Source organism: Ochotona princeps, chromosome 25 (genome assembly GCF_030435755.1).
Source record: "Ochotona princeps isolate mOchPri1 chromosome 25, mOchPri1.hap1, whole genome shotgun sequence".
Taxonomy (NCBI): Eukaryota; Metazoa; Chordata; class Mammalia; order Lagomorpha; family Ochotonidae; genus Ochotona; species Ochotona princeps.
Genome location: NC_080856.1, coordinates 1,645,267 through 1,669,830, shown reverse-complemented (window position 1 = coordinate 1,669,830; position 24,564 = coordinate 1,645,267). Strand labels below are relative to the sequence as shown.

General features: G+C 52.6%; 1 protein-coding gene across 2 annotated transcripts in view; it reads right to left on the bottom strand.

The window, feature by feature from the left end:
- The window catches only part of PLXNA4 (plexin A4), a 302,382-nt gene that overhangs the window by 129,788 nt on the left and 148,030 nt on the right, over positions 1 to 24,564 (bottom strand). For both annotated transcript variants that reach the window (XM_004598181.2, XM_058654905.1), the window contains exon 3: positions 4,937 to 5,068. In XM_004598181.2, the coding sequence (XP_004598238.2) occupies positions 4,937 to 5,068 (132 nt within the window). The remainder of the gene's footprint in view (positions 1 to 4,936; positions 5,069 to 24,564) is intronic.

Sequence of the window (24,564 nt, the reverse complement as noted above, 5' to 3'; positions counted from 1 at the left end):
GGCCCACAGCTCTTCCTCTTACCCAGCTTCACCCTGCGCTGGGTGAGGTCAACTAGGTGCTGGCTGCAAAGGAGTAGCCAGGAGAGACAAGAGCTGCACGCTAGTCTATAGCTACGGGAAATGATCCAACAGGTAGTGTTTATATTATGGTGGGCACTGGAATGGACTAAACAGAATGATGTAAAAAGAAAAAAACTAAGAGGAAAAAGAAGAACTAAGTAGAGGCCTTCCAAGGACCTGATGTTTGTAGGAGGAGCCTCGTTCAGGAAGAGGCAGAGGCTGCTTTCCTAGCAGACAGTAAATGCAAAGACCTTCAGTGGGAAGGAGCTTAGAAAACAGGTGCAGAGAGAGCCAGGAAACAGGATCACCAAATGAGATGGCCAAGGTGGGCTGCAGTCACAGCACGGGGTCCTGGAACCATGCCAGGATGGTAAGAAAGAACAAGCTCCCTTCTGTTAGCACAGGAAGTACTCCCCAGCCTCCAGATTCTGCCACTCGCCTTGTTTCTCTTGCCCCTTGTCACGTGCCCTTTCCCTCTGGATTCCCCATTAAGCTCAGCAAGGGCCAGAAGGTCTATTATACCCCACCCTGCTGTTGGTCCCAAGAGAGAAGAAGGGAGGACTCTGAGAACAGATACAACAGAGCAGCGCACTCTGTCCACCAGAACTCAACTACACACACTCCCTGCTAGGAAACGTGGCTGGAAAGAGGCCTCGGTTTATAACCTGGGTCATCATTCCATTTAGCCTAGGACCAGAGCCTGCTGTTTCTGTGAGACCTGGGAATGCACACACTGGTGCTTCACAGTGAATTTTAATCCTCAATTATAGAAGTCAGAGCAGCAGAAATCAAACGGGAGTTGTGAGTCACAGCTCTCTTCACCCCGAATTAGTTCACTCGTTTCTGCACTCATTCACGTGTTGGTTCAGAAATGTGCCAGGGTCTGCATCCTCAAAGAAAACTGAAAAGGCCACGACAGTGGCTCAGTCCACAGTGGCAGCCAAGCAGCCAATGAGAAACGGTCACACTCTGGAACTACTGCATGGTGCCAACAGAATTCCCCATGATGCTGGGACTGGTGGAACTGCAACTATCTGAGACAGGGAAACGGAGAGGGGAAGCTGGGAGCAAGGGGTTGGAGCTTGGCCTTGGCTATGTGAAGTTGACGACACCTGTGAGACGCCTCAGAGGAGATGTCAGGCAGGCCACCGCATATGTGAGCCTAAAGTAAGGGAGGAATGCAGGATACATGAGCACCTGCCGTTGACTCACGGGACCTAACCAAGCATTTAGTGCAATGCTAAAGAAAGCAAGGCAGAAGGGGGATCCTAAAAGGAGACTTGGAAGAAGCAGTTCTGGTTGATAGGAATTCCAGGAGGACATGGTATATTAGAAGCAATAGCTTGAACAAAGTTATTTTTCTGTTTTCAGTCTCAAAGGTCAAGAGTTTGCATCTATGCTTTCTGGAACACTTTGCTTTTAGTAAAGCAACTGAAGACTCCATTGTAACGATCACCCCACAGCACGTCTTCATTGTGGGTTTGACTTGGGGCTCAGAAGACTACCAGCTGCCTCTTTCATTTCTGTAAATAAAGTTTTATTGGCACACACCCATTCCTGTTTGCTTACATCCCGCCCATGTCTGTTTGCGCATCACAACAGCAGAGCCCGGGTGGTTCACATTCTACTGTCCGTTATCCGAGTCATCACAGAAAACAGCCGCTGACTCCTGGGGTTCAATGTCATTTACTTGTTTCTTTCAGGAATATTGAAACAAGGGTTTTCCAAAAAATTTAAAGTTTTGCTTTACTTGTGGGTATACTAGGTGTATTGCATGTGTTTTATACATACATGTGTTATATATGACTATTTAAGAGAGGACGTAGATTATTCAAGCTGAAATGGCAGGTGTGCTTAAACAAAACAACATAAAAGTACTCAGGGCAAAAGTTGTGAAGGTGATGTTACTGGATGAGCTGTATCCACACCTGCCAAAAATGCACACGTTGGAACCCTACGCCCCAGCAGCTCTGCCCACGACTGGCCTGCAGACAAGCTCTTCCAGGGGATAATCAGGCCTGAGCAGTACTCTAACCTGGTGTTCCACGGAAGGAAGTCAGGCCACACACCACAGAGATGTGCACCCACAGAGGAGAGGCTATGAAGCAGAGAGAGGGCCAATGCCCACAAGCCAAGGAGTATGATTCGGGACAAACCAAATCAGCCAACACCTTGATCTTGAAGACTTTTTGGCAAGGAAATCAAATTTCTACTGGGCAAGCCATCCGGTCTGTGGTTTTTGTTTTGGCAGCCTAGCATGAGCAGAAATGAAAGTCAGAATACTGGAGTGAGGGCAGTAGGACTTGCTTTATCTCCACGGAGGTCTTCTACAAACTGTGTAAGTCTGAAAGGGAAATGAGCACGAGTAGCAGGTGACTGAGAGGAGGTCTGTAAAGATGCTGGGGGCTCATTCATGAACACCACTCTGCAGGACTCACAAGTGAGACTCTGAGAGACAAGGCACGGCTGCCCACTCACTGCTAACATTCTCCGCTGGGGAAAGGACACGGGAGTCATCAGCCTGGTCTGAGAAGAGCCATCATAGAGGTGTCTACCTGAGGGTCACGGTCAGCTTGGGAAGGAATGTTGACAGCAGAGTGGAGCGCCAAAGGTCAGGGAAACATCAGCCAGTCAGGAAAGGGCTTCCCAGGCAGAGCGGACTTCACAGCCAAGCACACACCCAGAGCCTGCACTCAGTACTGCTCGCTCGGATTTGTCAAGGCTGGAATTTCTCCAGACACTGAGGTCTGGCAACCCCCAGGTGAACTGACAAAGTTGCTCTTGGCCCTGAGCTCGACTTGGTCTGCCCGGTCCCTGAAGCCACGGCTTGTTGCTCTCTTGAGCTGGATCCCTGCTCCCTGTTCATGTTGGCCTTGACCTGGACTCTTGGGTTTCAATCCAAAAGAACCATGGAGAATCTCGATGTTGCACCTGCTGGACTCCAAACACAGTCAGTGCCACAGTGTCCTCCACACCAGAGTATCTCTGTTTGTCTAGGACTTACACAGCCATAGTTCTGTTTCTAGCCTCTTGGTATGCTCTACCCACTGAAACAACACTACACAATCTTGTTTAACTGACAGATATTGCTCATATTTATGGGGTAATAATGTGATAATATGGCACATGTACATAAATGCATGATCAGATAGAGTAATTAACATCTATTCATGTTGAGAACCCTTGAACTCCATTCTCTTAATTATTTCAAGGTGCATAACAGATTGTTATAAACAGTAGCCACCCCATCTTGCAGTCAAAGCTGTTATTAACTGGACTGAGCTCACTCTTAGTCAATCATAGAGCCAAGATTCATGCTCAGACATTTTGACACCAAGAGCTGTACACTTAACCCTTGTGCTAGCCGACACAAAGAATCTCTGGGGATCTGCGTGGGAACTTGGGTGCTGGGTCCCTGGGGATTGCCCCTGGGGTGGCAGGCTACCCTCGACCACAGTAAGGTGGATGGCCTTATACATTTCTGCTTTCCTTTCCAACAAGCCCAGGAGGCATGGTTCCAAGTACACCTCACTGTCAAGCCTGTGTGGGTGAAGTTGGTTCTACCAGTGAAGGGGAATTGCCTCAGGCCCAAGAAGCAAGTAAGGATTTCAAGGTGACACCCGGGAGGAGTGACACTCAGAACCAAGTCAGTCATCAGAGAGGGCTGGCAACCTATATTATTAGCTTCGGTTTTCCAGCCACAGGAGTTCTTTTAAGGTTATTGTTTTGGAAATTTTATTTTTCAGGTTAGGAAAGAAATCACAGAAAATTCAATGCTTTTTATGGATTTCGAATCTTCTCCAAAGTATTCATTCTACCAAAGAAAGCCGCTTCCATTGGGGACTAAGATCTTGGAAGCAAGTAGGGGGAGGAAGGACCCCACTTGAAAACAAGGGGTGCAAGGGGCAGCTTTGTTCACAGCTGCTGACTCCATCCCAGGAGTCTCCTCTCCCACTCAGCCTCATGAGGCCACGCCCAAGCCATGGTAGCTTCAATAAGGGCACCACAATGAGTCCCAGTGTGGCTGAAGCCAGCAGACTGGGGAGTCCCACATCAAGAGAAGATGTCATCAGCTCTGGAGGCAGGCAAGTTGCTATAGGCTGCCAAGGCATAATGCACGGGCCCTGTGGGTGGCATAATGTGGTATTCATCCACTTGCTACTCTGCAGAGTGGGAACAGCAGAACAATCCAGACTTTGTTGGCAAAACCCTAGGGAAGAAGAACAGGAGGGGAAATGTGATCCCCATGACTTGTGCCTGTGCCTCCAAGACCTGATCAATGCATATTCATGGGCTGGAGGATGACGCCGAGGAAGAGGTATGGCAGCGTTCGTCTCCACTTGGAGGTCAGTGTGCACTCTAGGGTGGAATGCTCCAAGCAGTGAACTGTGGGATGGGACTCAAGCAAACACCCTCACATATATAGGACAGCCAAGCCAGGCAGGTGGGGGAACTCCTGGTCTGCCTCATCTGCCTGGTTATTCCAGCAAGTTCCCTTGCTGAGGATCTTCAGGCAAAGCCTCACCCTTCCTCGAACGTGCATGGTCCAGAAGAGTCACGTTGGATGAAGAGCCAAAGGCAAAAACTTGGGCAACTGTATCATGTTTCATCAAAAGACAGTAAATGTTGGCCCTGAACCCATACACGCCATCATTTCTGAAGTGAGCTGTTCTACATTCACAGAGGCTTTGGTGTTGTTAAATGTTGCCTGTTGCGGCTCACCCAGCCTCAGTCCCCAGGCAGCAAAACCGACAGCAAACACGCTGAAGCAAAGAAATCAGACCTCCTCTCCCAGCTGGCCTCCTGCGGCTTCCCATGGAGCCACGGGCTAGGATTTAGCTGCTAGACACGTCTAGCGGGAGCCAAACAGCCTTACCTGCCTTTCTGACATGATGTAGAGTTGCTCATGATCCTTGGAGAAGGCCATATCTCGGAGGACAGGGCCGGGCTCTACCACCTGCACCGTTTCGTACTGGAGAGCATTGCCCCTGGGCCCATCCACCCGGATCTGTGAAGAGAAACAGGAAAGCCAACATGAGTTCATACTCTATGCTGAGTCAGCTTCAAGCCAAAGCCCCTCCCACCAGCCAAGGGACAGGCAGTGAACTCTATCCTGACATAGCTTGGTGGGAACGACACACGCCCAGCTCACGGTTCCTGGTGGGAACGCCAAGGAGAAGGGAAGGGAGACGCCAAGCCAGGCTTCACCACAAGTCTGGACTTGTTCCCTTGACCCCTAACGCCTCAGGTTCAAGTCTTTGAGGACCTGCGGTTCTTTAGAGAAAAGGACAGCAGCTTCGGTGCCATCCTGCATTAGGAAGGCACTGTGATTTGCCACTGTGGTTGAACAATGGACAGCTAACCTTCTGACACTGCCACCTGCATGCCATTGCTGAACGGTGGTCAGGGCAAAGCAAGAGGCCCACCTGAGGAACTGTACTCCTCGAGGAATTGTACCTCAAGTGGCCTGACTCAGAAAATCGACTAGCTTATAATTCAGGGTCTGGAGTAGATACGGATCCTGAATCCCCTACATGTTCCATATGTGTCCCTGGGGGGAAAGATAGAGGCATTACGGGAAAACGGGCTCAGGCGAGTCATCCCCAACCCTCTGGAAACATTGGGCAGAGTAGATCATTCCCAGGCCACTGGGAAGTCCTTCCTTCCAAAAACTGCTTAAATATAATAGCAAGAGATTTTTGCCAATGCGCCCATGACAGAGAAAGCCTAGTACTCCCAGTCATGTGGAGTCCCCACAGGCTGGGACACACTGCTTCTCTGGGCCTGCCTCTGAATACAGCTCTCTACAACCATCAAGAGTCTGAGCACAGGGTCCAACAGGGCTATAGCCTGGTGCTAGTAACACTACCATCTATGTTGGGCACAAATATTACTGAAAATGTGATTAGGAGACAGCTAGGGACCACCAAACTCCAAACCCAACCAGGTACCATTAGTGTACCCTGTGGGTATCCAAGGTATAACTTTAGAAACTTCGTAACAAAGTTAAGGTTAAAAAAAAAAACTATATTCTAAATATCCCATTAAGTACTCTAATTTTAAATTTTAGTATACAAAATTTTTAAATAATTTACTTGCTTGAAAGGCAGAATGATGAGGCAGGGGAGACAGAAAGGGGTGAGGGGCAAGAGTTAAAGAAGGAGAGAAGAGAAATATTCCAATGGCTGATTCTTTTCCCCAAATGGCCACAATGGCCACGCTGGGTCAAGCTGAAGTCAGGAGCCTGGTTCTCCATTCTGGTTCACCATTCTGGTCGCAAAGGCCCAAGCACTCGGTCCATCCTCCACTGCCTTCCCAAGTTCGTGACCAGTGATGACGTAATTTTAACCTCTCATGAGATCAAGGAGTGTAAGAGCTACTCAGAGGCACTAAATTACAGAAAGGACACCCCACGAACAACAACAGACCCCGTCAGGTCACTCGGAGTTCAACTGCTTCACGCCTCTGTCAGGGCCACTTGACTCTCCTGCCAGGTGATTTTCTGATTTATGTGTTTGTTCCAAGTTCTGATTGTTTTGTTTTTCCTTTTGGGCCCTTGTATTTAAGCTTCCGAGACATCAGATACCAGGAGATGTTTTGCTCCTAAGTCGTTACAGACATGGTCCCCTTAATCGCATAGAGGAGCGCTCCCTCGTTAGGGCTGACATGGTCTCTCTACCTTCCTCTCACCTTCCAGTGGGGACTGAATCTACTCCTACTTTCAAAGTTATGCCCCCAGGAGCTCTATTATCAGTGGGAGAAAATGTCTAAGCACCTTGAGTGACTGGCCTGAGCCAGAAAAGCTGGGGACATATTTGGAATCCAGCCATCAAGTCCACATTTCTATGAGAGAAGCTGCTGGTGTGGGGGCTACTGGGGGAACTTCTGAGTGTCATTTGAACACAGGGAGCTGAGATCCGGGTCTTCTCCAGTCTCCGCAGTTCCAGAGACAGTCTCTAGCCACCACTGAAGTTTAGAAGTCTTTATTCTCACTCTCTGTGCAAGGCAGAGAAAGAAACAGCTAGCTTCCATCTGCTGCCTCACCCCTGATGCCCACTGGTGGTCTTGGCTGGGTCAAGGCAACAAGGCTGGAGCTCCTGCCAGGTCTCCCACCTACTTGAGCCATCATCTGCCACTTTCCAGGGTGCACACTTGCAGGAAGTTGTAATTGGAAGCAGAGCAGCTGGGACGAATTCGAAGCATGCTGAGATGGGGTGCAGGAGTTCCAAGGGGCGTGCCAATCATTGCGCCAAAGCCCCACGTGCCAACCATTGCGCCAAAGCCCCGCTCCTCTTCTTGATTTTGATGCTCATGTTTTCACTACATCAATTTTTATTTTAAGGTGAACAAATAAATGGATGAGTGAACGCTCTTCTTTGCTCACTTCCAATCAAGCTCATGGAACCACCAGGAGCAGCAAAAACCAGAGAAGGAATTAGAGACCAGTGGTTAGCCCTGAAAATGGAAATACCTCAGGTTTCCAGAGCTCTTTTTCTGCATGTGCCCAATCCATCCTATGACCAAACTGGCCAGGTCCTCATTTAATCTGAATGAAAAGGGAGTTCAAGCAAAACCAATTGGGATTACCACCCAAGTCTGACCGCACACTGATGGCCTTGGCCCTCAGCCCAGCCGACTTCAGCCTCCTGGAGCTGCAGAAGAAGGTGACACTGAGTGACCTGGCTCCTCTCCAGCCTCCTCAGGCCACTGCACGAGCAGGCTCCATGGAGAATGCTGGCGGAACTAAGTCCTTTCCAGGCCCCTTGCTCTGATCCCGAGGAAATTGAATTCAGTGCCCGAGTGGTCGTCCTGATCACTGTCCCCAGTGTCCTTGCTCCTGGAGACGGGGTGATGTGTTGGTAGGGTGGGCAGCAGAGGAAGTCAGGGGCAGGAGCAGAGCAGTGGTGGTCTCCCAGGCACTGCATGGGTCATGTCTTCCCCTGGCCCCTGTACCACCAAAGCAGGAGTAAAACAGGAATGAATCTCTCTCTTTCCCCTCCCACCCCATCTTAAGTACACAATCTATCTTAAGTACACAACTTAAAAAAAAATGAAAGAAAAAAGAGGGGAAAGCATTTACTCATCCATCTGCTAAAAGAATTCACCCAAGACATAGACAAAAGGAGAATGTGGCATGGTCTGTGGAGTGTTCGGCATTGACTTCTCAAGTGCAGCGAGGCTGGACCAGCTGCTTTTGGGCCCTTATGCAGCCCAACAGTAGCACCAGCTGCAAAGTGCTAATGACCAAGCTACATCAGGTATGGAATGGGACATTTGAAAAGAAAAGAAAGAAAGAGAGGGAAGGAAGGAAGGAGTGAGCGAGCTAACTTTTCTTTAAGTCTGCTAACTCAGCAGAAGTATGGCACTGTCCCTATCACGAGTGATGCACAAGAGAAGTTCAACAACCTGCCTTGCTTCCCCATCCAGTGACATGGTCAGGGCCCCGGCCAAGGTCCGACGGGTCCCAGTGTCCAGTATGAGTCTACAAGCTGCAGCCAGCATGTCGACCGTTTTTAGTGGGAGGACAAACTCATAGGTCGAGGAGTGACAGTCGTTGGAATTAAACACGCAGCACCCAGCATGGTAGAGGACTCACCTCTTCATCAATGGCAATTCTTTTGGAAAGAAATGAGCATATGAATGAAGAACGGTGCAAATTTTCAGGAGAAAGCATCCCTTTTACTTTCATATCTGGCAGGGCACTCAAAATCACACCATGTCATCCGATGGCTTTGCAAATGCTTATGATGTTGGCTGCCCACATAATCATGTTACTGATAAAACCAGCAAGATGGGGACCTCTCGGTACCTTGCTCCAAGTTCAATGCCACGTTAATGTCAAGCGGGACTGGAATCCAGGTCTCCTGATTCTAGGCTTATCTCTTAGCTATCTGAATTTTCCGAAAGCCTCCCGACAAGGTTCTGGCTAAAATAATGAGTCTCAGTGGGACTTTTGGGCCATCCGACCACAGAAGGAGACTGACTCAGAGATGGGTAAAGGCACTTTTGGTGTTGAAAAGTGGGTCTGGGGGCTCCCCAAGCACAAGTGTTATGATGAGTTTTATTTCATATTTTTTGCAAAAGGTCTGTAGGAAGCAGCAAGAACTGTGCAGACGGCTGTTTGCACTCGGTGAGAGGAACTTGGGGAAGATGCTCCCCCCTCGGAGGGGGCTGGGAGTCGGGGACGGTGCTGTGGGAGTGAGTCTCATGAGGTCACGCCTGTCACACAGTGCACAAGCCATGGCTGATGACCCTCAGCCTCTCCTCAAGAGAGAGACACAGGGGCAAGCAAGGGCCATTTACTGTTCGCCACACTCCAGGCAATCTAAAAGGCAAGACGTTGCCAGGCAGCCATGTAACAGAGTTCCCGGGGAACCAGGAGACAAGGTTCTGGCGCTGGCCAGGAGCACTCGGCGCAGACGATCCCAGCCAGTCCGTCCCTCATACAGTCATCATGTGACCCAGAGACTAGTAGCTGGAGAACTGCCCAGGACAGGCAGGCTACCAAACACAGTCCAGAGTGTAAATGGGAGAGGTCACGCTGCTGGCCAATGTGGAGGCACCCTGTGCTGATGCCTGAGGTGACGGTGTCAACAAATCAGTCCTGCTCTCTGTGTCTCTTCTCTGTCACTCTGCCTTCACCTAAATAAATACGCCTTCACAAAGTTGTAATAGGAGCTGTTACAAAGATCCCGTTCAGAGGGCCGCTCTTCAGACATCCAGAAAGCTCTACTCCAGAGGCCTCACAGTAGTGTGATCTCTGGTACTTCCCCGCTGACGGTACGCACTTGGCCAGGCTGTGTGTGCTGTTTGCAGCAGATAGACTGGACGTTGTGGAGCAGAGTGTGTGTGTAGAGGAAGCAACAGGACAGAAAACAAGAGAGAAAAAACGCCTAATACCCTGACAGGGATGTAAGATCAAAACCACAAAAACGGTTGTCAGAAAATGTGGAGGGGATGGAGAGGGCAGACATGAGAGCTAGGGCGAACTCAGGGGCAGGTGCGGGTGCCCCTAGGCCTTGCCTTAGCCCCGATGGAACATTCTAGAGCAGCACTGGATGGCAGGGATACATGAGCCACAAATGTGGACTACATATACCATTTACAATGTTCTAAGTGACCATATTACAAAAAAAAAACAGGTAAATTAATTTTCAAAGAGTACATTACCTCAGGTAATTATGCAACATAATGATATTAACATGTACACAAGTACATCAAAATTATTGAGCTGCTTCGCACTGCTTCTCTTCCTGAGCTCTTTGCATGCTGAGGTGTACTCTGATCGTAGGGCACATCTCAAGGGGACGCACACTTCAAGGGTTCCCCATGCGACCCCTTCTCCTGCATTCCCATTTCTCAGTTCTCAAACTACCTAGACATCCAGGGTAGTAACAACCCTGCCTAGTGCCCTCAGCGGACTCTTCATGTCCTCCTCGCCGCCGCCACACCCCCGTCTCCCAGGCACCTCATATCCTTCAGCACATGGCACGCCCCCAGTCATGCATTGGTGTCACCCACCAGCCAAAGGCAGGTGTTCTGCTGCCCAGGGCTGTTCCGCTCCAGGCAGCCTTGCACACTGCTGCGTGGCAGGACTTCCAGCACCCAGTGGTGGTCAGGACATCGGGGAGCTGCTCATGGTGGCAGTGGTGGGGAGGGGACTCAGCAGCAAGGAGCAACCCCCCATCCCAGACAGTACCCTTGGGAGGAGGTAGGGGCATCCAGCCAATGGTCTTTGAAGCCTGGAGGCACCAGGTATTTCACCATATGCAGTTCCCTATATGGCAACAGCAGGCAAAGCCACACCAGGATTCAGTGATGGCATCTTCCTGCCTGCACCCTCTGACAGCCTCCCTCACGGCACTGGGCGTGCTGCACTGTTCCCTGCATGTGGCTCTCCAGCGGCACCTCTCACGCCGACGCTGGGGTCCAGGCAGCCCTGTCCACCATGCCCCTCCCCCACCAAGGGCCTTCCTTCCAGCCCCGCAGGCCCTCTGCCCATTCCTGAACGGGCACAGCACCTAGCTGCACGGCTGGCACGGTGCGTCTCAGAGCTGCCAGGCAGACTGCTATTAAAACATCAGCGGGGTGGCCTCCGCAAAGGTCAGCCATCCGGGAGCGCCTGGCAGCTGCTTGTTTGTTTACTGGAACATTATCTGGGCCGGGCTGTTTATTTACACCATCGAAGGACTGAACCATCTCCCAGTAGCAGGCAGACGCTCGCACAAGAGCACTCTGGCTGTGTCTTGCTAAGAATAATCTCCCTAATGAGCAAACAGTGCCATTCATCCCACGAGACCCAGGCCACCCTGCCCCCTGTTCTCTTCTGTACATCTTTCCCAGACTTCTCGCTAAAGGCTACACCTGTAATTCCTGGGTGGGGACGTGGGCACAGGAAGGGGGCATCTTGTTTGCAGGAAGACAGTTCTGGAAGCAGGGAGGCAGTGAAAAGCAGATTCAACCTGAAGCAAAGGCTCCAGGGCCACTGGGAACTCCCCCATCTTGTCCTCACAGCTCTGAGGTGGTGGGCTGGGAGGATGGCACGGGCCTCCTTTCCAGGGCCAAGTATGCAGGTGCCTGGGACAGGGATATCCCACAGCTGGGCAGGGCCTGTTCATCGGCGAAGCCACATCTTGATGACACTCAGCCACTGAGGCCTGATACGGCCTGGCTGCCAAAGAACCCAGGAGCTGGAAGGACCCACGCCTGTCAGTGTAGAGGAGACCTGTGCAGGGCAGCCAGCAGCCCCAGGGCCAGGAAGGTGGGCAGAGCCCTGTCCTCTGTGTGACCATTGTTTCAGCTGCCCCTGAACAGCACCGTGAGAGGGCTGTTTCGATTTCCTGCTCCCAGCCAGGATGGACAGGACACCAGATGATCAGCAAGGGAACAGGGATTCATCAAATAGGCAGGGCAGGTGCCAGAAGCCCATGCTGTGTCACCACGCAGTGCCAGGACAATCGATGCCTTGGGGTCTTGCCCAACGTGCACCGCATTGTCCCAAGCAAAGTGGGGACAGTGGCTACCAAGCATCCCTTGACCCCACCTGCTTTGACAGTGGCAAGAGAATTGTATACAATCCAGGAGAAAACCATGTGACAGACAGAAGGGAGGCCTGGCTGACACACAAGTGCCACGTACAAAGGCATTTCCAGTACAGAACAGCGCAAAACAGCCTGTCTTCTCTCTCTCCCAGAGACTCAGTGGAGAGCACTGTGTGCTTGCAGTACTGATTGGGGCGGCCACCTTAGAAGCCTGGAGTCACCACTAATTGCAGTAACTTGTGCCCTAAAACGCTAGTTGGCAGTTTCCCGTGTGCCTCTGCCAGAAAAGAGCCTGGACAGACTGCTCCCACTCCTAGGAAGACACAGAGAAATGAATGGATAGTTAACTCACCACCTGCGACGCACCAGGTAGCAAGCCATGTGCTCCACACGCCTCAGCTCCTCCTGGCACCTGGCAGATGGGCCCTGCTCACCCATATGAGGAGGCTGGAGGCTTTGGGCGCGTCCATTGGCAGGCAGCAAGGTGGGTAGCCCTAACTTGGACACAAAAGTACCATGCAACTCGAGACAGTCTACTGAGGCTTTCTGGGCACTGCTTTCCTCATAGGAGAACAGAAATAATAATAACGTGACATAGCATTGGGACTATTATCATGTGAGTCTGAGGATGCCTCAAGCATGGACAAAACACTTGGCCCGGTGACAGCTAAGCTTCAGTAGGTGTCCACAGTGAGTCCATGTAACTGTCCACTCAGACAGTGGACCTCGTGGCCTGCATCCTCCCATGAGGAGCAGCAGCCCTGTCTGCCATAGAAAGAGCTCTTGGAATGGCCCACAGAGGGAGTTCCCAGTACCCATCTAGGTCCTCCAGGAGCTGGGAGGACGGCTCTGGGCTTCCTGTGGCCTATTCTAAAGGGCAACAGTGGGCAGCGGGCAGCCAGGGAGCCACGCACGGGAGAATCTATACCCCTGGGGGGCTGCACAGAGGTGCCTTTCGCCACCATCACTCACCTGGTGGCCTCCCCTCGCTGCTGCCAGCTGCAGGAACGGCCCAGGCATGTTCGAGGATGAAGGCAGCTTCAAACCTGTGGCCTGACCAAGCCACAGCAGAGAGAGGAGATATCTCCAAGGACTCAGGAAGGGCAGAGGGCCCAGGGTCAGGGCCAGCCAGAGGGTCAAAGACAGGGACTAGAAATGGGGCCTTCTGCCTCATGATGCAGCCCCCGTGGTCCTCACAAGCCCACCCTCATTCGCACCCTCCCAACCACAGGGTGTGGGTTCAGCCCAGAAGGACCCCCCTGAATGCCTGGAACAGAGGCGTGTTCAACGCAAGGGTAGGTGTGCAGTCAGCATTTCTCTTCAGCAGGAAACCTAGCTTTCCCTGGGCTGTGGGGTGGGGCCCAACAGCTGCCCAGAACAGCTGTACCTCAACCAGGAGGAACGCTCTGGGGCAGGTGGCTGCAGAAGCCAGCGAGTTGAGCAACAGTCTTGTGTGAGCTGCTTCGGGAGCCTAGGCTGTCCAGGCCCTTCCTGAGAGGAAGCAAGCCTGAGCCCACACCTCGGCTTGGAGTGGACGCAGTACGGAGAAGCGGGCAGAGGGCCCGTGCAGCTTTCACCCCGGCTGAGCAGCGCCCCCGCTCGTGCGTGGCCCCCATCTTGGAGCATGATGGTCTTGTCAGTGTTTCTTCCTGCTCCTCACCCCGGTCGTTTCCACGTTCAGTGCATCCTTGTGTAGTGTCACCCACCCTGGGGAGGCGGATCCCAAGCAGAGCAAGGCCCCATTCCCTCTTGAGGGACACACCTCCACTTCCCTGCTGAGTATCCCACACTCAGGGAGCTTGGACAGTCTGCAATCCCCAGCTAGAGTCTTCCTGTCGCCTCCAGGGCTCAGTTGGATTCCTGACCTGTATTTCTGCTCAGCCCTTTCCTCTCCCTTCCTCCCCCATACTTTCTCTCCTCCTTTCTCTTCCTCTCTCTGATTCCTTTCAACCGACCTGTGTTAGCCCACGTGCTCCTGGTAAAGGCTTTCTCCCCAGCATCTGCCCTGTCCCTCAGAGCCTCACACTGTTGCACTCAGCACTCACTTAGCGCTGCCTGTGTTCTGGCTTATCAGGGGCTAACCATTCTCTCCTGGTGCGTGCTTTGTGCTGCAAGATTGGGGACTTTTTAAAAGATTTATTTATTTTTACTGGAAAGGCAGATTAGACTTATGGAGAGAAGGAGAAGCAGAGAGCAAAATCTTCCTTCCGCTGGTTCACTCCCCAAATGGCCTCAAAGGTCAGAGCTGGACTGATCTGAAACCAGGAGTCAGGAGCCTCCTCCAGGTCTCCCATGCCAGTGCAGGGTCCCAAGGCTTTGGGCCATCCTCCACTGCATTCCCAGGCCATAAACAGACAGCAGCCAGGACACAGACGGGTACCTATACGGAACCCCAGAACCTGCAAGGTGAGGATTTAGCCATGGAGCCATCACCCCGGGGCCAGAATGGGCACCTCTTGAGGGCAGGTCAGCGGCCAGATTCAATTCTGGATTCTGTACTAAATAAACCCACACACAACCGTCGGCAGGGTTTGCAAATATGTCTGAATAAAAGGCTGCAAATTCAGAGTGTATTACTATCAGGAGAACATTAACACACCTAGTTCAGCACCTGGCCCATGATGGTAACATAGCCCTGTGTCTGCAAGCTGTCACTAGTTACTACGTTAGCAAAGTGAAGGTGAGACAATGGCATGATGGTGATGACAGCACAGAGCACAGGCCCTTCAGCAGGGCCTCCCCCAAGCCCTGCCAACACCTGCTAAACCTGCTGTTTAACACCTGTTATAAATTAACAGATGCACAAGTGAGCTTCATGAGGACAGGAAGATACCCATGGCCAGGCCCGACTGGCCCAGGCTCACATTTCTTCAGTTTCTTGTCCTTGAAGGATCATGCTTTCCAACCCCCAGGGCATGGAGCAGCAGCCATCTCCAGGCCATGGGGTCGGCTCAGCCCCTAGGCACTGCTGGCCAATTTCCTACACAAATAAAAACCCAAGGAGCCTTGGAGGAGTACTGGTCAAGTTACTGTGACATCTGCTGTCTCCGAAGAGCCCTTGGTCAGTCCCTTCCCCTGCAGCTTCACGAAGCCCTATCCCAGGGTCCTTGTGGTCATGGGCCAAGGACAGCTATGTGTCTCCGTGTGAGGCTAAGCGCAGCCTCCACCTTCATACAAAGGAGCAGGGGGAGAATACATCACCCTACAGGTCATGCAGCACCTCTTGGGAAACAAGGTGGTCCTAGGGACACCACTCAGCTTTTGTCTGGTATGCTGGTGCACTTGGCACAGTTTTGCGTCGCTCACTGGGGATCAGCAGGAGGATGTTTAACAGCTCCAGGTCCTGAGCTGACCAGGCTTCTTTCAGGGCGGGGGAGCACAGTGTGGTCAGGTTAAGTACGAGACACCTGCCACGTTGTCAAGCCCCAGTTTGGACATCACAGGGCATGGTGCGTCCTTTGCCTTCCAACTGTGCTCTATAAACAGCACGGCTCTCCTTGCGTGCACCCCAGCCCAGGCCCCACGCCCCTCACCTGGCAGGGCTCCCACTCGCTCATCTTCCCCATGTTCACAGTCAGTGCAGCTCCAGACTGGAGCTGACATACACTCAGCAGCACTCCACATTAAAATGAGCGAGACGGCGGTATGCCTGATAATAATATTCCGTTATCATGGAACGAAACACATTGGGGGCTTCTGGAAGAGTGGGCTGGTCTTGTCAGCATTACTTCATCTTTCCCAGTCCTCCCCCCTAACACCTGCCGACCCCAAGTTCCCCCAGCCCAGGCACGAGCCACATCCAAAGTTTGTTGTTGTTCTTTCCAGCAACAGTGCTGACAAAGAGACACCTGGCGCTGTCACAGACGAGGACCCAGAGCCTCCCAAGGCCTGGGGTGAATCCTTTGGATGCTGTGCAGCCTAGAAGTCAGCCCCCAAAGCCATGGGGGGGAGCACGTGGCCATGCTGGCACTGGGAAGCCACCCTTGTCAAGATGACATCACCAGGCAGGCTGGAATGCAGAATGAGGGAGCCAGAGCCCCTGGGGTTGGGGGCCGTTGCACTGTGACAGCAGAAAGGGTCTTTTGACCACACTGTGTCTTCCTGGTTGTAAACCATGCCAGCAGTCACACAGGGGGTGTAAACCAGCTCCCCTATCTCCCCATCCCTGACCGCCAGCAGTTGAGAGGGCTTCAAGATGGGCGACCTTTGACCCCGTGAGGAGGAGTGGCAAAGGAGGGATGCAGAGCTGAACGGACTTCAAGAAAGCATCGCTCCTATCTCATGGCTGTGTGGGAGGAGCCTGGCACGGAGTTAATTGCGGAGAAACGCATCTCAGAATAAGATATTGGAAAACCATCTTCCCAGTCGCTGGCCAGCACAGTGACAATTACTCACTTGGCACCAGCAAGGCCTGAGTGTCCCACAGTGCTTAAACTATTGATCTCACAGCCCTGGGCAGAGTGACGCCCACAGCCACCCAGCCTGGTGCTTCACATGGCTGCTCCCCTTATTCAGATGTAGACACTGAGATCAGCGAGAGTCACATGGGATGGTAGAGTCAGTGGTGGGAACGCTGATGCAAGTCACCAGTAATTTAATATTATATGCTAATGTTCCATTCACATATAAGTCACAGTTGGGTCTCTTCCTCTGGGACACTTCTAGCTGCTAGGTTTGCATGGGGAGTTTGTGAAGTGACTCAAAGCACGGCTCCAAGCCCAGCTCCACCAAGAACTTGTCACATGACCTTTTCTAAGTTCTGGTCCTCCTCACTTGTCCAGTGCCAGTAGGAAAAGTACCTAGCACACGGTGATGTGATGGTTTCATGAGCTGACAGACAACACGCACGGAGCACACCGGCTGGCACCTAGTCAGAGGAAGCTGTCGCAGGTCACATGGGTACTCACAGAGCTCCCGCAGGCTCGGCTCCCTCCTGTACAACAGCACCATGCCAATGAGGTCTCTGCTAAGGGATGGCAGTGGGATGAGTGGCGCCTCATTCTTTCAGAATGGCCTTGAAGCAGGGGCTGGACTTGCATTGTGGTCTGCAGCTAGCTCCTTGGGTGTGGGAGAACCTCAACTCTAGTCCCCCCCTCTGCCCACAAGACTCCAGCTGGGCACATGTTCTCATCATTTTCTTTTAAATCCAGAGTCAACATCAAAGTAATGATGTTTGCCCAAAGTCTGATTTATGACATGCGATGAATGTGTGATTTTGTGCATTTTGAGGATATGTTAAAGGATGACAAGTGCTGAATGGCAGGAGTCTAGGATGTATGGGAATGACTTCCTAACTGCTTCATTTGAACACTTCCCTGATAAAGTGGCTAACAGTACAAAGCCCAGACCCACAAAGTTCCCAGCTTAGACTCAAAGACATAGACCTCAGCCTGCTGCATACAGGGCTCACGTAATGACAGTCTACTGCCTCAAACTTTGAAAAGGGCGTTTGCGGACATTTCTTCAGTGTTGCTCAGTCAGCCCAGCTTGTAAAGTGTCCTTCAGCCTGAGCCCTGCAGCAGGTGGGGCAAGGACACTGGGTGACAAGCGACTGTAGCCTGTGTCACTGTTGGAGCCCCATTGGGTGACAAGCAACAGTAGCCCGTGTCAGCATTGTAGCCCCACTGAGTGACAAGCAACTGTAGCCTATGTCACTGTTGTAGCCCATTGGGTGACAAGTGACTATAACCTGTGTCACTATTAGAGCCCCACTGGGTGATAAGCAATTGTAACTTATGTCACTTTTGTAGCTCATTGGGTGACAAGCGACTGTAACCTGTGTCACCATTGTAGCCCCACTGGGTGACAAGCAATTGTAGCCTGTGTTACCATTGCAGGCCACTGGGGCTCTCTGCCCGAGTCCGCTCCCTGTACCATGATGCTCTACCATTCACTTTTGCTAACAGCCATACAAATAAGGGACTGGAGGTCTGTCCAGGATAACCCACCACTCCTGTCTTGTCTCCCCAGTTCTATCAATGTACAATGAGATGGGCAAATAGGGACCATAAAATCATCTGTTCCCTGCGCTCTGTTATTATGCTATTCTGCACTGGATGGGGTGAGGAGGGGCAGGGCTGGATTGGGATGCATTAGATCAGACTGGGTTCAGTTAGGTTGGACTGGATTGGGTTACACAGGGTCAGAATGAACTAGATTGCACCGGATTAGATTGGACTGGATTGAGGTAGGTTGGGCTGAATTGGGTTGGCATGTGTTGGATTGGGCTGTGTTGTATTGAAATGGCTGGATTGAGTAAGTGTGGGCTGGGCTGGGTTAGATTGGATTTACGGTCTGTGAGCAGGAGAGCCAGCCCAAAGTCTTTGCTGATTGCTTCTGTTTCATGGCATTTCAGTATCCATTTGCCTATCTTAACTGAGTCACACAGTGGACTGTGTGCACTGAAGAGCAGAGCAAGGCATCCGAAGCAAAGAATAGCAGCACAATGCCTGGAGGCTAGCTTCAGGGACCTCCTAGCCCATTCCCTCCCTTGTCTGGCTCAGGTTACAGTAGCCTGGCAGCTTCAGAAAGGGTTAGGGAGGACAGCCAAAAGCTAGGAGTGGAGCCTGGAAGAGCCAGGCTGAGCAGCGTGGGCAGGCAGCAGAGCTGGCGGGCCAAAGAGCATTCCCTCAGAACAGGTTCTGAGACCCCAGGGAAGGCTGTGAGTCACCTCCCCTGAAGACCTGGCCTGACCCGACTCATGAAACCCAACCCCAAGAGATAAAGGCCTGGATGGAGATGATGTCAGAGGTTCAGCCACACATGGGCGGGCTTGCAGGCACCAGGGAGCACAGGGAGCCTATGCGAGGTGGGGGAGCCCTAAACTGCCTCTCCTAGCCAGAGAGGGACCTCAGGTACACCCACACGCTTCTGTGCACCAGGAAGGTCACACCTGGTTTAAGCCCCAGGCAGCTCCACCTGTTGGCCGAAGGAGCAACTGAGACAGAAAAGAACCCCAAAGATAGATGTGATGTCCAGCTGAGTTCCATTGCCCTGATTGGGGGAATCCGGCACGACTCACTCCCCTCTCCTGCTGTCTGACCCTTGTCCACCCCAGCAAACATGCACAACACCGTAGCCTCTGTGTTCTGCAGCAGCAAACAGGAAACAAGGGAGGGAGAGGAAGCCTTTTCAGAGCCTCTGGTTATCATCACAGCCTCACTGTCTTCCTCTCTTCCCCCACTCCCATCTCCGCTGTGCCTGGACCAGAAGTCTGATGCATGTGTACTTGTCCTAACAGGGAGTCCCAGCTGCTGTGGGCTACCCAGGGCCAAAGGGAACTGGCACATACGTGTGTGTGCACGTGCACGTGTGTGTGTGCTCGTGTTTCTCGAACTCATCTCTGACCAGTGTGGGTTCCCCATCGAACACTGCATCTCTTTCTACTGCCAGTAGGTGGCAGAGCTGCGACAGGCCGGTTAAGAACGCTAGGGCCCTTGGCCTTGCAAGACCTGGTCAGATCTGGTTCCCACCAGAGACAAGGCAAGTCCACTCGTACCCCAGGGCGACGACCTACACTGAGATCCAGGACAAGACAACATGAAGGGAAGCTTGCAAAGTTTCCTGAGGCCCTTGTCCTCTTTCCTCGCGTCTGGGTGCCCTGATCTCGGGTAAGAAGAGAAAAGCTGCAGGACAGCAAAGCACTTGCAGTAGGACGGTCAGCATTAGCTGCGCGCTGCGTCCACTGTGTCCACCCGGAGGGCCTGTAAGCGCACCTGCTCGGGTCCTGTCCATCCAGGTCTCAGCATGGCTGGGGTGCGGACCAGGAATCTGAATCCAAATCACCACCACTGGCAATTCTTGCACGGCCCCAACAGAAAGCCCTGGTATTCTGGGCACCGTGAGGGCTCCACCGCAGACCCAACCTGGGGCCTTGCTGAGCTGTACGTCTCTCCACCTGCACCCACTCTTCACGCCCGGGCCAGGGTGCACGGGAATGATGACTGGTAGTTGCCTGAGCTCTTTATGTTCTAGGCGAGTGGTCTGTGCTTTTTGTTTTTTCTCTTAGATCATTGCCCAGTTCCCAGGGAGCTGCGAGTGACCACTCCTCTTCTGCTCCCTGCTCCACTGTGACAGTCTCTGTTCCTATCCTCCAACAGTCATGTGCAGCCAGCAGGAAGGCACCTCTGACACGCAGGCCGCGTGTATCTGAGCCACTGGATGGGCTAGATCCCTGGCCAGCAGAGCTGAGCTGTGACAGCAGGCAGTGCTGGCAAGGACTGGAGCTGAGATTTCTAAGATCTGTTGGCGGCTGGGGATTGGGGGAGCACAGAGCACCATAACAACAACCAAGGTAGAGACCCTGGGGGAGGCCCATGCGCACACAGTCCGCTTCCGCGGACACTGCCCACCCAGGCTGGCCTGTGTGAGCAGGAGGAAGTATGGAATCCAGTCCAGACCAACGCAACTGTCTTGGCAAGTGGGTGCTTTTCCTAAGGCCCCAAGTGTCAAAGTAGAGCACAGTTAGAACCACAGCAAAGAAGAAAAGCCAGGTGTGCAAAGTGAATACAGAGGGGGAGGGTTTGCCACAGGAGGGTGCCAGATTGGACACTTTGCTGCCTTCAGGATGCAGAAAGTGTGCATGGAGTCTGGAAGCCAGAAAGACAAAGGCAGGTGCTGAACCCCTGGAAAGTCTGCCTAGCTCATCTCCTCCCTCTCGGTGTCACCGTGGCTTGAAAGAGGCAGCAAGCATCACACCTCGAGGAGGTGGCACCACCAAGTGCGCTGAGCCACCACCTGCCCCCAGCAGTGGCACCCGCAGTACCACTCGCTCTGCTTCCAAGCAGTGCCTGGCTTTGTAGGCCATGGGTCACTCCATAATCACTGCTGGAGTGGCCGGAAACACTCATCTCTTCTCAGGAACTTCGAGTGGCTTGTTCTTTATTAAAAATGAAAAATAGAATGGACAAACAGACCTCCCACCGGTTAGTTCACTGTCCACACGTGCACAATGACCAAGGTTGGTCCAGATGTCCCAGTTACTTGATTCATCATTGCCGCTTCCCAAGGTCTGAGCCAGAGCCAGGAGTGGAACTCAGGGACTCCAATGTGGGACACAGGTGTGTTAAGCACTGGACTTACGCACATGCGTGTGTATGTGTGTGTGTGTGTGTGTGTGTGTCTATAGTTTACTTGAAAGGCAGTTATGGCAAAAGGGGAGAGAGAGAGATTGATTTTCTACCCAAAGGTTCATTCTTCAAATGGCTGCCAAGGCTGGTCCAGGATCTGAAGGCAAGAGCCCAGAGCTCCAACTGGGTCTCCCATCTGGGTGGCAGGGGACCCAAGCACTCGGGCCACCTTGAGCTTCTCAGGTACTTCAGCAGGGAGTCGGACCAGAATCAGAGCATCAGGACTGAACCTGGAGCTCCATTATGGAATGCTGCCTTTGCTGCTGGTAGCTTAGCCCACTGTATCACAATGCTGGACTCTCTATTTTAAACTAAAAGATAATCCTCGCCTTGTGATGGGCACGTGCCCCAACAACTGTGTGATAAGCTGAAATAATATCAGGTTCATCCAGCCCACCTACACAGTACTCTAGCTTGGCGTCACAGCAGTGTGGAGGTTGCCTCCCTGGTGACCACAGGGGTGCTTGGGAGCTGCAGCAGCTGCTGTACCCAGCATCCAGGGAGCAGTAGATGGCATATCACCACCATGGGGAAACAGCAGATGTCCGAAGCTGGCACTGCGGTGCCACAGGTTAAGGGTGCCACCTGCGGTGCTGCAGGTTAAGGGTGCCACCCGCGATGCTGGCATTCTATAAGGACTCCAGTTCGGCTCCTAGCCGCTCAACATCTGATCTAGCTTCCTGCTAATGCATCTGTAAAAACAGCTAAAGATGGTCCGAGTACCTGGGCCCTTATACCCACGTGAGAGACCCTGAGGGAGTCCTGGCCCCAGGCCCAGCCTCAGCCACTGCAGCCTTTTGGAGAGTGAATCAGTGGACGGAAGACGTGTGTGCGTACGTGTGTGTATGCACGCACACATGTGTGGGTGTGTCCATCCCTCTCTCTGTAACTCTGCTTTTCAGATCACTCACTCACTCATTCAATCACTCCAAAACTCCAAGGGCATTTTCTGCCAAGTGCATGTTGCTTCTGTACTATCATGAAGTCTGAAAACCAGAAACGAAGCCATGGCCAAGTCAGGGCTGTCCATATTATAACTTTACTGCTCTGGGAACATTGGAGATGGCTGAACCCCTCTCTGAAACCACGAGGGATGCTCAGGAAGCAAGGGATGTCACAAACCAGGTGTGGCTTTTACTGTGACTGAAGCAGGACACTGGCCATCCCATCCTTCCAGGGTCCTCTCTAGATAACATCCACTAGACACACCATGGTCAGGGAGAAGCCCCATCATATCTGCTGTCCTCCTCTGGCACTGGGTGACATGGTGAGGGGGGATTCAAGCAGGGACAAGATCAATGCAGGGTGAGACGCGTAAGTCAGCTGGCCACTGAGCCGTGGTCCGTGTGCTTCCTTCCTGTGTACGCACTGCCAGCAGCTAGCAGCTGATTCATGAAACCACATACACCAATGCCTGGAGGAGGAGCACAGAGCTGGTGGAGGAGCACAGAGCTGGTGGAGGAGCACAGAGCTAGTGGAGGAGGAGCACAGAGCTGGTGGAGGAGCACAGAGCTGGTGGAGGAGCACAGAGCTGGTGGAGGAGGAGCACAGAACTGGTGGAGGAGGAGCACAGAGCTGGTGGAGGAGCACAGACCTGGTGGAGGAGCGCAGAGCTGGTGGAGGAGCACAGAGCTGCGGGTGGGGGTGGCAGGAGTCCAGGACTGTGGCCACATCTGTGCTTCTTCTCCAGCCTCCTTGAACAAGAGTTGCCCCCTGTGCATCTGCTGGCCTTCCCTGCACCTGCTCTCACTGCCACACTGGCTCCCATGCGTCAGAAGACAGCTCCTGGGACACGGCTGTCCCTCTTACACTGGCTTTCCTTCCTCACCTAAACCTTGCGTTGTCCCCTGTCCTAGGCATTGTTGCAATATGCCCTCCCTGCTCAGCATGGCCAGTAGGAGCATAGCCACCTGTGGCCCAGGAGTCCCTGGACAGCTGGCACCTGCACTGCTGCGCCCTGAGCGGCCCTCTGTGGATGGGAGCATTCACCTGGAATCGTCCTTGAGGGGTCTGCGCCCTGATCAGACCCACCCTTGGCTGGTTAACTGTTCAGACTCCCCCCAACCCAGGGTGAGCTCAAACCCTACAAATGCAAGGCCCTTTGTGCAACTGCAATGCAAGGTCCTGGAGTTGTAATTCCTGGTGTATCCACACAGCCTCAACTCTACAGGTGAGAAGAACCAAGCAAGCACGTGGGGTCTCCAGCATCACCCATCCTCCATCTACAACATGCAGAAACTGAGGCAGCACCGGTACCAGGGCAGGACCATTCTTCCGAATCCAAGACTGAGAACCACAGGATGCCGCCTTCAGCTCCGGCCTGGAAGATGATCCACCAGTGCCGCCTATTTCCCCACTCCTGAAACCTGGCTTGCTGGGAGCGGGCAAGATGCACCATTCCCCAGGCCTGGGCTCCTCGAAGCATAGAGAAGGTGGGTCTTGGCAGAGATGTAAAATAAAGGAGGTGCCACGAAGGCAGTCAGAGGAGCAGAGACAACCAGAGAAGGCAGCCAGCGGGCAACGAGGGCTCTGTGTGCATCTCTCCAAACAGCCAGCCGAGAGTGGGTCGACCAGTAACCCCAGACTGGGATGCAAAGCTCCCTCCTCGCTGCCGCCGGGGAGAGAGTGACAGGGAAGCTGGCAGCAGGAAGGGATGGCAGGAAAGAGCGAGCGGAGACAAGGAGGGAAAGGAAACGCTGACAGGATGCGTCAGGTCTGACACGCTGGGATAACGTCCTGGCGGACTTGTGGTTTCCTGGTAACAATCATTTCTGTTTTTATTTATTCTGGCAGGGTGTTCATGTTGGGTAATCACTGTTTTAGTTCATTTCCCCCCAATGATAGACTACGATAACTCGACTTGGTTGTTAATAATGCTACAATTTACCTAACAAATTTCCAGCTTGTAGTACAGCTTCATTAATATGTTTAATTTATCGTTACAATTCCTTCAGGTTAATGGTTTGAGAGGCTGTTGGAGACAAATCTGAACAGTTAATATAAAGTGCTTACTTCTCATTAAAATCTGGACTTGAAATGCCCAAGACTGACCTGTGATGAGCCGGCCTGGAGAAGCCCCCTTTGGTTTGCAGTAAGGAAGGGAGGAAAGCAGGCCAGCTGTTCAGGTGAAGAGTCCTCAGATTCCGTGGCCTTCCCCAGGGTGAAGGAGAGGACACCTGAAGCCGGGTTTATTCTGGAAGGGTTCTCTGGAGGCCGCACGGTGGTAGGGACATCAGACAATGGATGAGAGTGTCATCCTGCCACATCAGGAACATCAGTGCCTGGGTGACAGGGAGCACACACTCCCTGATGGAAAAGACAAAGAGACCTGCTCC